Source organism: Parus major, chromosome 24, assembly GCF_001522545.3.
Source record: "Parus major isolate Abel chromosome 24, Parus_major1.1, whole genome shotgun sequence".
Taxonomy (NCBI): domain Eukaryota; kingdom Metazoa; phylum Chordata; class Aves; order Passeriformes; family Paridae; genus Parus; species Parus major.
Window position 1 is genome coordinate 1,034,378 of NC_031792.1, and position 12,381 is coordinate 1,046,758.

General features: G+C 59.2%; 1 protein-coding gene across 2 annotated transcripts in view; it reads right to left on the bottom strand.

The window, feature by feature from the left end:
* Positions 1–7,448, bottom strand: part of DSCAML1 (DS cell adhesion molecule like 1) — a 92,837-nt gene extending 85,389 nt beyond the window's left edge. The window contains exon 1 of one of the 2 annotated variants that reach the window (XM_015649922.1): positions 7,309–7,448. In XM_015649922.1, the coding sequence (XP_015505408.1) occupies positions 7,309–7,351 (43 nt within the window). In that variant the 5' untranslated portion in view covers positions 7,352–7,448. The remainder of the gene's footprint in view (positions 1–7,308) is intronic. The other variant, XM_033519714.1, reaches the window with a different exon arrangement.
* Positions 7,449–12,381: the final 4,933 nt, after the last annotated feature.

The following is a 12,381-nucleotide window of genomic DNA, read 5'->3' on the forward strand; positions in this document are numbered from 1 at the left end:
TGTCCAGGAGCAGCTCTCACCGCTGGAGAACAGAACTTCCCTTCTTGGGAAGTAGGGAATGGACCTCCGCACCCAACTCCTGCGGTCCCTCCTTCCCGCTTTCCAGGACCACCCCTTCCCAACCCAAGCCAGCAAAATTGGCTATAAATAAGGATGAGGAGGGCCCCAGTCACTTAGATCCGCTTTCTTTTTTTAGCTGCACTCTTTCCAAGTGGGCGGAAGGACAGGGATCTGGGAAGGGCCCTCGGCGGGTGTATTAATAGCTGCGGCTGAGCGCACGCCCGTGCTGCCGCAGAGCCAATAAGCAGATCAGCACCGTGCCGCCGGTTCAGAACGAGCCACGGGGGACCCTCCCTGACCTCGATTCCTTAACTTGGGGAGGAGGGGACGGCAGCAGGGGGGAGAAGGAAAGCCTCATCCGCACTCCTCGGCTCCAGAGGCGGCCGCTCGCCCTGGGAAGAGCCGGTTGAGTGGCCATGGTTGCTCCATCTCCAAGCCAAGCTTCTCCAGCCAAGTGTCTGTCCTGCCTCGGAGCTGGGCCACCAACCCAATCCTCAACTGGCTCAGGATGGGACACCCTGAGACACCTCAGCCCTTCTGGGAGCAGAGTCCTCTCCATCCTTCTCCCAGCTGGATTACAACCTCATGCCTCTTCCAGCATCTTACTCTTGCTCCCTGTGTGCGCCGCTCGGAATCATCCCCAAAAACGACCGGGTTTCCTCCTGTGCCCGCTGGGAGCCCTCTGTGCCACAGAAGGGATGAGCTGACAGTGAGATCCAGCTGTGCCACCACACTAGATAACCAATTTAGAGGTCATGAAATCATCTCCTTGTCTCCCCACTCACCAACTCCCTGTGTCCACACACAGGTGGAAGGAGACAAAGCCATTTATTTTTCCTTCCCTGGCTGACAAGCACCAAAGACGGACAGACAGAGGAGCAAAGCTCCAGCCGAGCCTCTGCGGAGCCACGGGGCCACCGCTCGGCCCTGCAGATGTCATTTTGTGACATCTCCAGGCTGGTTTGTCGTCGTGAATCAGCATTTCCCTTCATCCCAGCAGCGCGGTGCTTCTCCCAAATACATGAAAGGGGAAAAAAACGCACATTTGCAGGCAGAGGAAGGGAAACAAAGCCTGCACGAGCAGCACAGAGCTATTTGTGGCTAAGCCTGAGCTGAGCAGAAGATGGCTGGAGCCAGGGCACAGCAAAAACCACCTTCAGCCTGGCTTTGGACCAAGGACACCCGGCTGTGCCCTGTGCTCCATCCAGGATCTCTCCCCAGATCCCACATTACAGCTTGGGAAAGCTCCTGGAGCACCCAGAGCCCGGGAAACATCTTCATCCTCGGCAGCACCAGGAGGGTTCAGAACTGGATGGGTGAGGGGCTGGGGCAAGGAGTGGAAAAATACCTCATAAACAGGGAAATTCAGATTACCCATAAAGCTTTTTCAGGTCAAAGGGGGAAAGGGATTTTTAATAGAAAATGGAGGTTATGGGATTGGCAATAGTTATGTGACAGACGTATAGAGTTAAATCCCCATAATCTCCTTTACCATTTAGCATTGAGCACCATCCTAATTCCATGTTTCATAAAACTGTCTCCAAATCACTGGGAGAGATTAAAAATTTAGAAATAGCACAGCAATATTTTTAAACCAGAAATCACTGCTCACATCTGGTCAGATGTGCTGACCCTAACCTACATATCGAGGGCATTAATTCACATGAACCTGAAGAGAGGAGGCTGGGGGAGCTGAGATGGAAGAGTTTCTGCTGGGAATGCAGCCTGGAGCCCAGCCTGGCTCCAGCTGGGAGCTGCACCGAGCCCAGCACAGGGCTGGACACTCGGGGTGCCTCTGAAAGGCAGGTGCTTCAAGTTATCAGAGCTCAATCTTCCTAAATTGTGGTAAATTACAACCTAGAGGTATTGAAATATTAATATCTCTATTCGAGCTGGGAGAAGCAAGTCATTTTGCTATCATCCCTGTGGAATATTTACAAGCCTCGGTGGCTGGACTTCCCAAACTCCAGCACCTCCAGTGACACAGCAGAGCACTGGGCTGTTCTGCAAGCAGCTGCTTGCTCCAGAGAGGGGCCACAAGCTGTCCCCAGGATGTGTCACCCTCTTTGGGAGAGGTGCAGGTATGTGTCCTGCCCAGCAGCTCAAAACCTCAAAAAGGGAAGAGCCCATCCTTTTCGAAGGAGCAGATTTAGGAGCAGTCTCAGTCAAGGACCGGCTTCGTGCCAGCCAGGGCTTTTCCTCCTGAGATAAGAGGCTTTTCCTGCTCTCCGTGCACGTCCATCACCTGAGCTGGCAGCACACAGCCAGCCCCGAGCCCACCCAAAGCCAGCAAGTCCCTCAGAGCTGAGCACGGTCCTTTAGCTGTGTGGAAACAGAGCCGGGGAAATGCTGAAGAATTGGTGTTTGAAGGGGGCTGATGCCATGCCAGGCACCGGACTGGAGCTCACATCTCCCCACTGGCAGCAGCTTTTCTGAGACCCTCTCCGTGATGCTGGTGGTCTGACCTGCCCACCCCAGCGCTCCTCCAAGGCTGGTGAGGAGCCACCAGGGCTCTCCCCAGGGAAATCCCCATCCCTGGGGCTCCAAAGGGGCTGGAGGGACCACCAGGGTTTCCCCCAGCCCCCGGCTGAGGCGGGCTGCGGGGATGCTGAGGACAGCGAGCCGCTAATGGCCACCTCGCAGCTCATTTATTATCCTCATTAAGGGTGTTTGACACCTGCCCTGCTCAAGGAGAAAGTGAACCCAAGCTTGGCACACGCCGGGCTGGGAATCACAGGTAGGTGGCAAGTCCTGATCGTTCCTCCGTGCTGGAGAGAGGACAGTAACTCCATCAAACGCTGCCTGCATGTTCGGAACAGCCTCCCCGGAACGAGCTTCCTCCAAATCCTCATCCCAGGACACCCCCAGCAGCCTCTGCTAAACAAGAGAGTGACCCTGGGGCTGGTGGAGCGAGACGTGGCGCTTCCAAGCACCATGGATGGGATGGGGAGGGCAGCAGCCAAGGCTGGTCCCTTCCAAGGAGAGCTCAGAGGTGCCTGGGAGAGCAGCCCATCCTCCCGGGATGTCACCTCCCCACCCAAAGGGTTAAAGCCATGATTCCCTCACTCTGTGCCCTTCAGGAACCCGCCTCAGAGGGGTGGAAGTGTGTCAGGAAATGCCAGCAGGGCCTGGGGCGCTCAGCTGGTGCCCAGCACGATGGCAGGTACCTGACAGAGCATCTTCCCTACCCTGGCACTGCGATGTGGCTGCCACACGAGTCCCACCCTCCCTGGCAGCACAGCCCCTCTGGCTCGGGCACCACGGTCCTTCCAGACCCGACAAAGCAAAGAGGGAGCAAAGGAGAACCCGCCTCTGGTCCTCTGTGGGTGAGGGCATGGCTCAAACATGCTCCAAGCGCCTGCTCCTTAATGCATCTGCATGGAAATTAGGGCCTGAACCACCTCCAGCGATTACGACAGCACCCAGGCTGAGGCTGTAACCCTTGCCTGGGAAAAAAAAAAGCTCTCCCGGCTGGATTCCTGCTTGCTGAACCTCCCGTGGCAGCTCCTGACAGGTACCAGCCCCACCACACCATCCACACAGGGGATAACCCAGAGCTGGACATCCCCCAGCCCTGCCCCACCTCCCGAGCCCCCCAGCCTGGGGACCCTCAGCTCTGGGGGTGAGCAACAAGCCCAGGGACCACAGGTGAGGGCCTCTCCCTCCTCTTCCAGAGCCCAGCTCCGTGCCTTGGCCACGATGAACACAATGCCTGAGGTCCCAAGGGGACATCTGGTGACATTTCCCAGCCAGAGTGACAGCACCGTGTCCCCAGGGAGGTCAAACGAGTGGGCACGAGGGGTGGGCAAGGGGACACACCAGAGGCCACGCACGCCTGGCCCCAGGCTCCCTCCCCAATGGCCAGGCCATGCTCCCAAAGCATCACAACCCACTGGGTGGCTTTGCCAGGTGGAGACCAGGGTTCCCAGCATGCAGCCGACGGCAGAACACATCTGGGCCAGCTCTGCCAGCTCCTCACCTCCTCCCCGTCCCCTTCCAGCCATGCTCGCTCCCCTCTCAGGGCCAGGAGCCACTGCAGCCCTTCCAGGCACAGCTGGGAGCAGGCAGGAACGCCAGCCTGGAGATGGAATTCCTGAATGTTTGGTACAGCTCTGCTGGCGGATGATGGCGGCGACACGCAGCCTGCATGCGCTGGGGGTTATTTCTGCGGGATCCAGGAGCGGGGAAAGGGTGACTCCCAAACCCAGGATTATGTAAAGACAAAGTGCTGGCTATAACCGAGATTTCAGAGGCAAGGAACGCTCTGCACCCAGAGCTGCCACGGCACGTCCTCCCCGAACAGCAGCACCGCGACGGCTGCAGCGACGGAGCGCCGTCCTCCTTCGTGCCCACCATGGAAGTCACACCTATTACCGTGCTGCCTGCCAGGTGCCTCCCTGGCATCTGAGGCACGGCTCAGCCTCGCATGCTGCCATGTCACAATTCCTGCCACAAACACTTCCAGCTTTATTCTTGCCCTCGGCTCGCCAGCTGCTCCAGAGAAGGACTGAGCGCTGCTCATCCATCCCCTCCCAGCACGGGGCTGGGATCCCGGCACCCCAACACCGAGGTGCTGGAGCCGCGGCCGCCCCAGGCTGTGCCCCAAGCTCCCAGGCTGCCCCCAGCTCCAGGAAGGGCTGTTCCACAGCACATCCCTGGCACTCGCCCCTCGTGCAAGGCACAGCCTCTTCCTGCAGAGGACAAACACCAGGAACATCAGGCTTGCCTTTATCCACTCCCCATCCCGAGGCAGGAGCAGCCCAAAGGCCACCCCAGGCGCAGGTAAAGGCTCCGGGCGAGCCGCCATGGTGCCTCCTGGTGCTGGGAAATTTTGGCAGGATAAACAAGAGCCGGGCACGGCGAGGAGCTGAGCACTGCAGGCTTCTCCTCCGTGCATTTAATGAGGTTTCCATGTTTCATTTCAGAGACAAACGAGCGCTGTGCCACACTGGGGGGCCGAGATGGGAGAGATTAGAAACCGCGAGCTGCACCGTTCACTGCGCCCAACGCGGGAACATCATGTAAATATAATGCCAATATAAATCAGGCGGCAGAGCCATCCAGCAGCATCACGCAGGGAGACGCTTCCCTGGCTCCCAGCCTCTCAGTTGTGACCAGTCCGTTCCTCAGCGCACCGCTCGCCTCCCCTCTGCCTGGCTGCTCTCCCTCGCACTGTCAGACCATCTTGCTGCTCAACTCTCAGCTTGCCAACCACCTATTTCTGTTTATTTTATCAACAGGGGCAGAAATAAGCAGCTACAGCCCATCAAGGGAATTCTGAACTTCAGGGGTCCCTTGGATCAAATGTTTATCTGCTTTCGGTTTCTACTTGAGCTCTTGTTCTACAGCAGGAGCACGTTAAAAGGATGTGCTTCGATGCCCAGAAATATTAACTATCTGAAAGGTTTATCATGCATTAAGCAATTCATTTTTTTTTTTATCCTATTATTCTAATGAAACTTCCATTGTATTGCTGTCCTCTCTCTGGAACCGCTTCACGTTAACACTTTGCATCACCAGGACTGTTCGATGCTGAAGATCTCTCTTTTCTTTTTTTTTTCTTTTTTTTTTTTTTTTTAAGAAATAAAATGTAAAATGAGGCCACGAGGAGTTCTGCTAATGGAGGCTTTTAATTTGCTCTTCTCCGAAGAGATAGCTCTGTGGGAAGAGATCCCTTTTCCAAGAAGCTGGGGTTGAGAAGATGCAAAAAGCAATAACCCAGTGCAGCTCTTTATTATTTTGACTATTGGGGGTCGAAAGGAATCATGGCATCCTCGATGGTTATTTGTTTCCAGGTTTGTTTTTTTCCTTTTAGCACAGGAAAAAATGCAAATGTAAGCAAAGCAGACGCTGGCACGTTCAGCTCAGCAGATCTGAAGCACAATAGCGATTTTGGGTAAAGCTCCCAAAAGCAGCTTCACCCCAGCTCGAATAAAGCAGCAATTCCATAATTAATAATTGATGGAATAATTGATCATCACCGCACAACTGGACAGGGTGCCCTATTAAAGCTCAGTAAATATTTTTCATTGGATTAACGTTCAGCTAACGGGGTAATGTAATGGGCAGCAAGAGAGGTCTCATGCAAGGAAGCAGCTCCGTCCCCTTTCTTTCACTTTCCTCATTTCCTAAAATTTCCCCCTTGCTGTTCTCAAATGTCAGAGACGATAATTAGGGCAAATGTCATTTGCCATCCTCCGAGTAGACAATTTTCCAAGAGGTGGGCGCTTCCAGCATTGCATCCGCAGGTCGGGTCGTGGGCAAAGAGGTAATTTATTACAGAAACATAATTAAAAATTCCCGCAGATCAGGAAATGGGCAATTCCTTTATGTAACACGGATCGATTGTTGTAACAAACGCAGTGGGATTTAAGTGCCCGTGCTCCACGCAGCTCCTGCCTCTCTTTAATTGCATCTAGAGCAGAGACTCGGTTAGAGTATCACCTCGCTGGATGTGGGCAGCATCCACTTAATGCCCAACTTTAAATTAATCTGTAATCTTCCAGCGTGTGTCTCCTTGACACGCTCGTTCCATGATTCTCCCCATCCCCCCCACACATGTATGATTTATCTATAATCTGATTGATGTCAAGCCGTTGGGTTACACTTCACACAGCATTCCTAGGGGGAAGGATGCGAATTTTAAGGCATCGCTGGGTTTCGCCTGCTGACGGGATCAGACCGAGAAGCGCTCGGGGGACGCGGAGCGCTCGGTCCCGGCGCGGCCCCGCCGGAGGATGCTGCGCCCGTCGGTGCGGGGTCCCGGCCGCTGCTGCCACCGCCGCCCCGGGGGCTCCGCGGCGGAGCCGCTCTGGGATGCGCCGGCAGCCACCGGCCCCGCTCCGCGCAGCGAGCCCCGCGCTCCGCCGCGCCGTCCGGGGAGAGCGCTCCGGGAGAGCGCACCGACAATCCCGGGCACTCGGGAGGGCGCAGCGAGAGCGCGGCACCCCGGGGAGGGCGCACCGAGAGCCCCGGGACCCCACGGAGGTTGCGCTGAGCGCCCGGGGACCCCGGGAAAGGCGTATCGAGATCCCAACGGGGCTCACCGAGACCCTCGGGACCCCGGGGAGGGCGCACCGAGAGCCCAGGAAGGCGCACCGAGAGCCCCGGGACCCCGCGGAGGGCGCACCGAGAGACGTAGGACCGAGAAACGGAGCACCGAGAGCCCCGGGGAGGGCGCAGCCCGTGCCGCCCGCCCGGTCCCGCTGCCGGGGACCCCCGCCGCCCCCCGGCCCGGTCCGCACGTACCTTTCGGCAAAGAGTACAGCAGGAGAAAAGTTACCAGCCACATGCCATACAGAACAGCTCTGGCCCCGGGCTGCGGCGCAATTGCGGAGGTGCGGTGCCCCGGCGTGCCGCGCTCCTGCCGCCGCTGCCAGCCCGGCTGAGGTGCCCAGCTCCGCTCCCGCTCCGCCCCGCTCCGCTCCCGCCCGTGGGCCGGGCTCCCGCCCGCGCCCGCCCCCCCCGCGCCGCGCAGGGCTGGGGGCGGCCGCGGCCCCCGCCGGCCGAGCCCCTTCCTCCTCCTCCTCCTCCTCCTCGGCGTGCGCAAGGGCTGGCGGAGCCCCTGGCCCTCGCCGGCCGCTCCCGAGCTGTGCTCGCCCCCGGGTCATCGGCCCCGGTGCGGCCGGAGCGCCCCCGGCCCCCAAAGCGGCACCGCCGAGCCTTGCCCGGTGAGCCCCGTCCTGGGCGCAGCGCTGCGGGTGCAGCAGCACGGCCGGGCCGCCCGGGACTCGCGGCTGGCGCTCCTCCTGCTCCCCGGGCCTCCCGCACGCTCGTCCAGCATCCGGGGGACAAAAATAATACCGTGGTTTGGGTCGGAAGAGACCTTACAGACCGCAGGGACACCTTTCATTGGACCGGGCTGCTCCAAGCCTTGTCCAGCCTGGCTTTGGACACTTCTGAGGATGGGAGATAAGGGTTCCGGCAGCCCGTGCTGCTGCCATGAGAGGGGACACAAGCAAGACAGGGCCAGCAGATTCATTACACATTCATCCCTCCAGCCAGCAAATAACAAACAAATACCAGCTAATGCTTTACTTTGGGGTGTATTTATCCACGGCTTAGCTCAAGCCGAGGCTTGTACTCCCCAAGACTTAGTCGCACCAAAGCCAATTTGTCTGGACCGTTAGAGCATTCAGAGTGTCTTTTCTTGAAGTGATTATAGCAGGTTTTCTTTGCTTTCCAAAACAGCCTTTACAAGCCCAATTTGTTGGAAAATAAACAGAAAGAAAGATTAAAGCATTCAAATTTCAAACAAAACAACCAGCAGGAAAAACATTACGTTTGGATTTTTCAAAAAGCGCTGTTTAGATTTAATTGAAAACGCAACTCTCGTCACGGAAATTGGGGAAACAACAGCCCCTTGGCCATTTCCAGCCCTCGTGGATTCACTGCAAGCCTTCCCACCTAGGAGTCCCCTGAAGAGCTCCCCGAGGGGGTACCCGTGGGAGGGAGGTTCCCATTTCAGCAGGGGGACACGGCCAAAGCACACGGAGAAGCTGCGAGGGCGCAGAGTGCTCCATGCCCACGCTGTGTCCCCTCCCTGCTCCGGGCCACACACACCGCACAGTGACATTTTAGCGAGGCCACTGCCACCGAATCCCTCAGTGCCAGCAGCAGAAACGGGCGAGCACTGTGGCCGTGCCGTGAGGGTCGGACACACCACAGCCTTCCCTCCTCCTCCTCCTCCTCCCTAAGGATGTGCTTCCTCTTCCTCGGTGCTGCCGAGCTCGGTAGCGCCATCACCACCCCCTCCCCAGTCGGTTCCCAGGCCACCTCAGCGGCTCGTGGGTGTCACAGCCGTCCCACGCGGGCATGTGCCAGCCCCACGCTGGCAGCCCCGGCCGCGCCACCAGCGTCCCGAGGGGCGGCGAGGCAGCAGCTGTGCCCACACATCCCCCCAGGAACCGAGGGGCATTTCAATCGCCACCTACATCGCCGTGCAGATGTTCGCCGATGCTTCGCAGGGAAATTGGTATGCAGGCCCATACCCAGGCAACCAGCAAAGCCCGGGCTCTGGGGAGCCCCAGCCACATGCCAGGCATCTGCCCCCTTCCCTCCCCGGCAGCTGCTGCAGGATGGCAGCACAGCCCAGCCCAGCCTGCTCACAGCGAGCTGCCAGCCCCGGAACCTGCTACAGCACTTTGCAAACCTGCACACAACCCATCGGACTCAGGTGGGACTGGTGCCCTCCTACACTTGGGAGTGAATGGAGTGGGGGTGCGTGGGCTGGCAGGGCACTCGCTGGCACCGCACCCACGGGGCCCCACGGATCTCTGTGACAGGCATGTGAGCAGGGGGAGTAAATACTACTCACCCGTTCATTTTTAGCTCACTCTTAGCTGTTCAGCTCTCGTGAGTTTCCTCACCATCCCCAGCTTAGGGAATCAACCCAGCACACTGACCTCCGCCGCCAAAGGCCCCTTCCTCCAGGACAGGAGCTGCTGGAGAGGCAGAAGCAGCACCAGAGTCAAAACTTAAGGCTGGCAGGGCGAGCGCTCAGGCCAGGTCCCACTCGGGGAGCCCTGGCGAGTCCTTGAGCCGCCTGTGCCGCTCTCTCCGGCCCCGTTTCTCCTCGGCGGAGCGCTCAGCCCAGGCCCTTTGCCAGCTCACTGAGCCCGGGCACACGTGCGGGGCTGGCAGCGCCGGGCAGGCAGCCAGAGCTCCGGGAGCAGGAGCTCCTGCCAGCCCACACCTGGGGCTCAGCTCCTGCCCAGCAGCCAGCCACCGTGTGGGGACACGAGCATCTCCAGGGCTCCCGCTTTGGATGCGCACAGGAAGCAGAAGCGTTTGTGTGTCACCTTTGGGCGCGTTCTACACGGAAAGCCGGTGTCCTGCCACCGACCAGAACCGCGTCCTGTGCTTCACGTGGCTGTGCTGAGGAAAGGCAGGAAATCTCCACACTCATTCTTTGGGCGACGCTGACCTGCGCTTTGGCAGCACAGGCGGCTCGCAGGAAGCCAGGCCAGCGGAGACTGGCGAGTAGAGCCCGTCTCACACTCCTGTAGCCACTGCCCTGCTCCCCGGCGGCCAGCAGCCTGCCAGAGCCAGCAGCCAGCCCAGCTGCTCGGTTCAAAGGTGAAGCTCACACTGAGGAATTAATTCCCTGGCCCAAACTCGGCACAAGACACAGGAGAAATTATAGCAACACATGCCCACACACAGCTCTGAGCCCCTTCAGAGGCTTCAGGAGGAGGGACCCCCTGCGCTTCACCGCAGCAGAAATCGCACAAGGGAGGGGTCTTGCTGCCTCTCCTGAGGGCACGGGGCATCCCACAGCCCTTTGAAAACAGCCCCCACTTCAATCTCCCCCTTCCCTGGCATTTGTTGTGCCTCTGGGCAGAATTACACTCAGCTCCAGGCTACCCCAGAGCTCCGGGGATTCCAAGAGCGTCCCGTGCTCACACACCCCGTTAGCCGGTGGGGTATTTCTTCCACTGATACTCCAAAACCGCACTGTCCAGGCAGGCGCACAGAGCAGGGTCCGCACAGCACCCCGCAGTCCCGGGCTGTGCCCCGGGCTGGGCAGAGGCTCGGCATCCCGCATCCCTCCGGCCAGGGCACGCCTCACCTCCCGCCGGGCCCCAGCCCCGTGGCCTCGGCCGCCCTCGCAGACAAATCCCCGGAGGAAGCGGTCATTAAAACAACAGGGCTACTTATCTGCCGCCAGCCGATTGCCGCAAAGCGCTTCCCACGCATCGCCAACTTACCCTCGCAGCACCTCTCCGAGCCGGGCCAGCCCGCTGTGACCCCTCTCCGGACACCCCGGGCCTCCCACGGGGACAAAGACAGGAGCTGCGTCCTGCAGGGCCAGCGCTGCCAGCCCAGCCCAGAACCGCGGGGTAATTGCAGGATGGCTTGCAGTTAATTGTTGGATATACCTGGGTGGAAAAGTGCTGGGCGTGCACCGTAGGATTCCTTCCGGAAAAACCTGTCCCTGCCCCTCCTTCCCGGTTGCCCCCAACCCCAAGGCTGGCCCTGAGTGGGTGCTGAGGAGGGAAGGGCCCCACCTCGCCTGTGGCTGCAGCCTCCCACTGCCTCAGTTTCCCCAGTGGCAGAGGGGAGCAAGCGGCTGCCACATGGAGTGGCGGGAGGAAAAACGCCCTGGAGGTGGCGAGGGGCTCGTGCCTCAGTAAAGGGCTGCAAAGCCCTGGACAAACAGGTGCCAGCAGGTCAATGTACCCAAAAATGCCATCCTACTCGAGCCCTTTGGGTCGTGCACTACAGGAACAGCTGCGTTTCCAGAAGGGATCCCTGGCACCTACGTGTGGACAGCCAGTGACAGGAAAAGGGGGAACAGTTTGAAATTTCCAGCCCAAACCATCCTGTGGTTCTGTTGTCTGCGGAGGGCTCCGCGTCCCCCGTGCCCACAGCCCGAATCCCTCGGCGGGCAGGCGGGATGCTCGGCTTCCCAAGGAAAAGCCTCTTTCCCGGCAAGAAGCTGGGATTTGGTTCCCTCTAGTGTCGCCGCGCTCCGTTGCTGAGCGGGGACCGGGGGAGCGAGGACAGGGACGAGGGGACTTCGCCGAGGGGAGGAGAGCGGGGTCCCTGTCCTCGCCAGCTCCAGGGGCTCTGCACAGTTTTAGCGAGCTCCAGGGGCTAAACGGGCTGCCCAGGACAGCGGTGGAGGGATTTAAAGCAGGGATTTAGAAGACAGATGTGTACAGATGTGACCCCTGGGGACGTGGTTTAGTGCTGGCCTTGGAAGGGTTGGTTAATGGACTTGGATGGTCTTAGAGGTGTTTTCCAACCTCTGTGGTTCCAAGGAATGTTCCTGAGACACATGAGCTGGGTTCGTGGGGACCCTCCTTTGCTTCCAGCCACATCCCGCTGTGAATCCCACTGTAAATCCCACCGGGAGGAGCCAGCCCGTCCATCCCTGGGCTGCGCTCCCACAGCATCGCTGCCCCCGGAGTGTGAGCAGTCACTCCCCAATCGCCTCTGCTCTGGGGCACGTGCAATATGGAAAAGGGGACCGGAATGTCATTTCCTGGGGCTGCAGGAGAATTCCAGCCCGGGGAGCACTGCTGTTTTTGCAGAGGTGCTGCCGCTGCTGGATGCGCTGCCTTTTCAGGAGCAGAGCAGAGGGAAGACGAGGCACGTGGCTGGCTCCCCGCCAGCCCGGCCCATCTCTCCTCTCTCCAGTGCTCCTCTCTGGCTCCCTGAGTCACCATTTGCTGCTCTCCTCTTTAAACTAATGAGGAGACATTTTGCATTCGTGTTTCCTCATGGGCGAAATGCGTCCCTGGCACCACGGAGCAGTGCTGGCAGCTCCTCCCTGGCTGCTGCTGCTGCTGCTCCGGTTCTGGCCCTGCTGCCTCA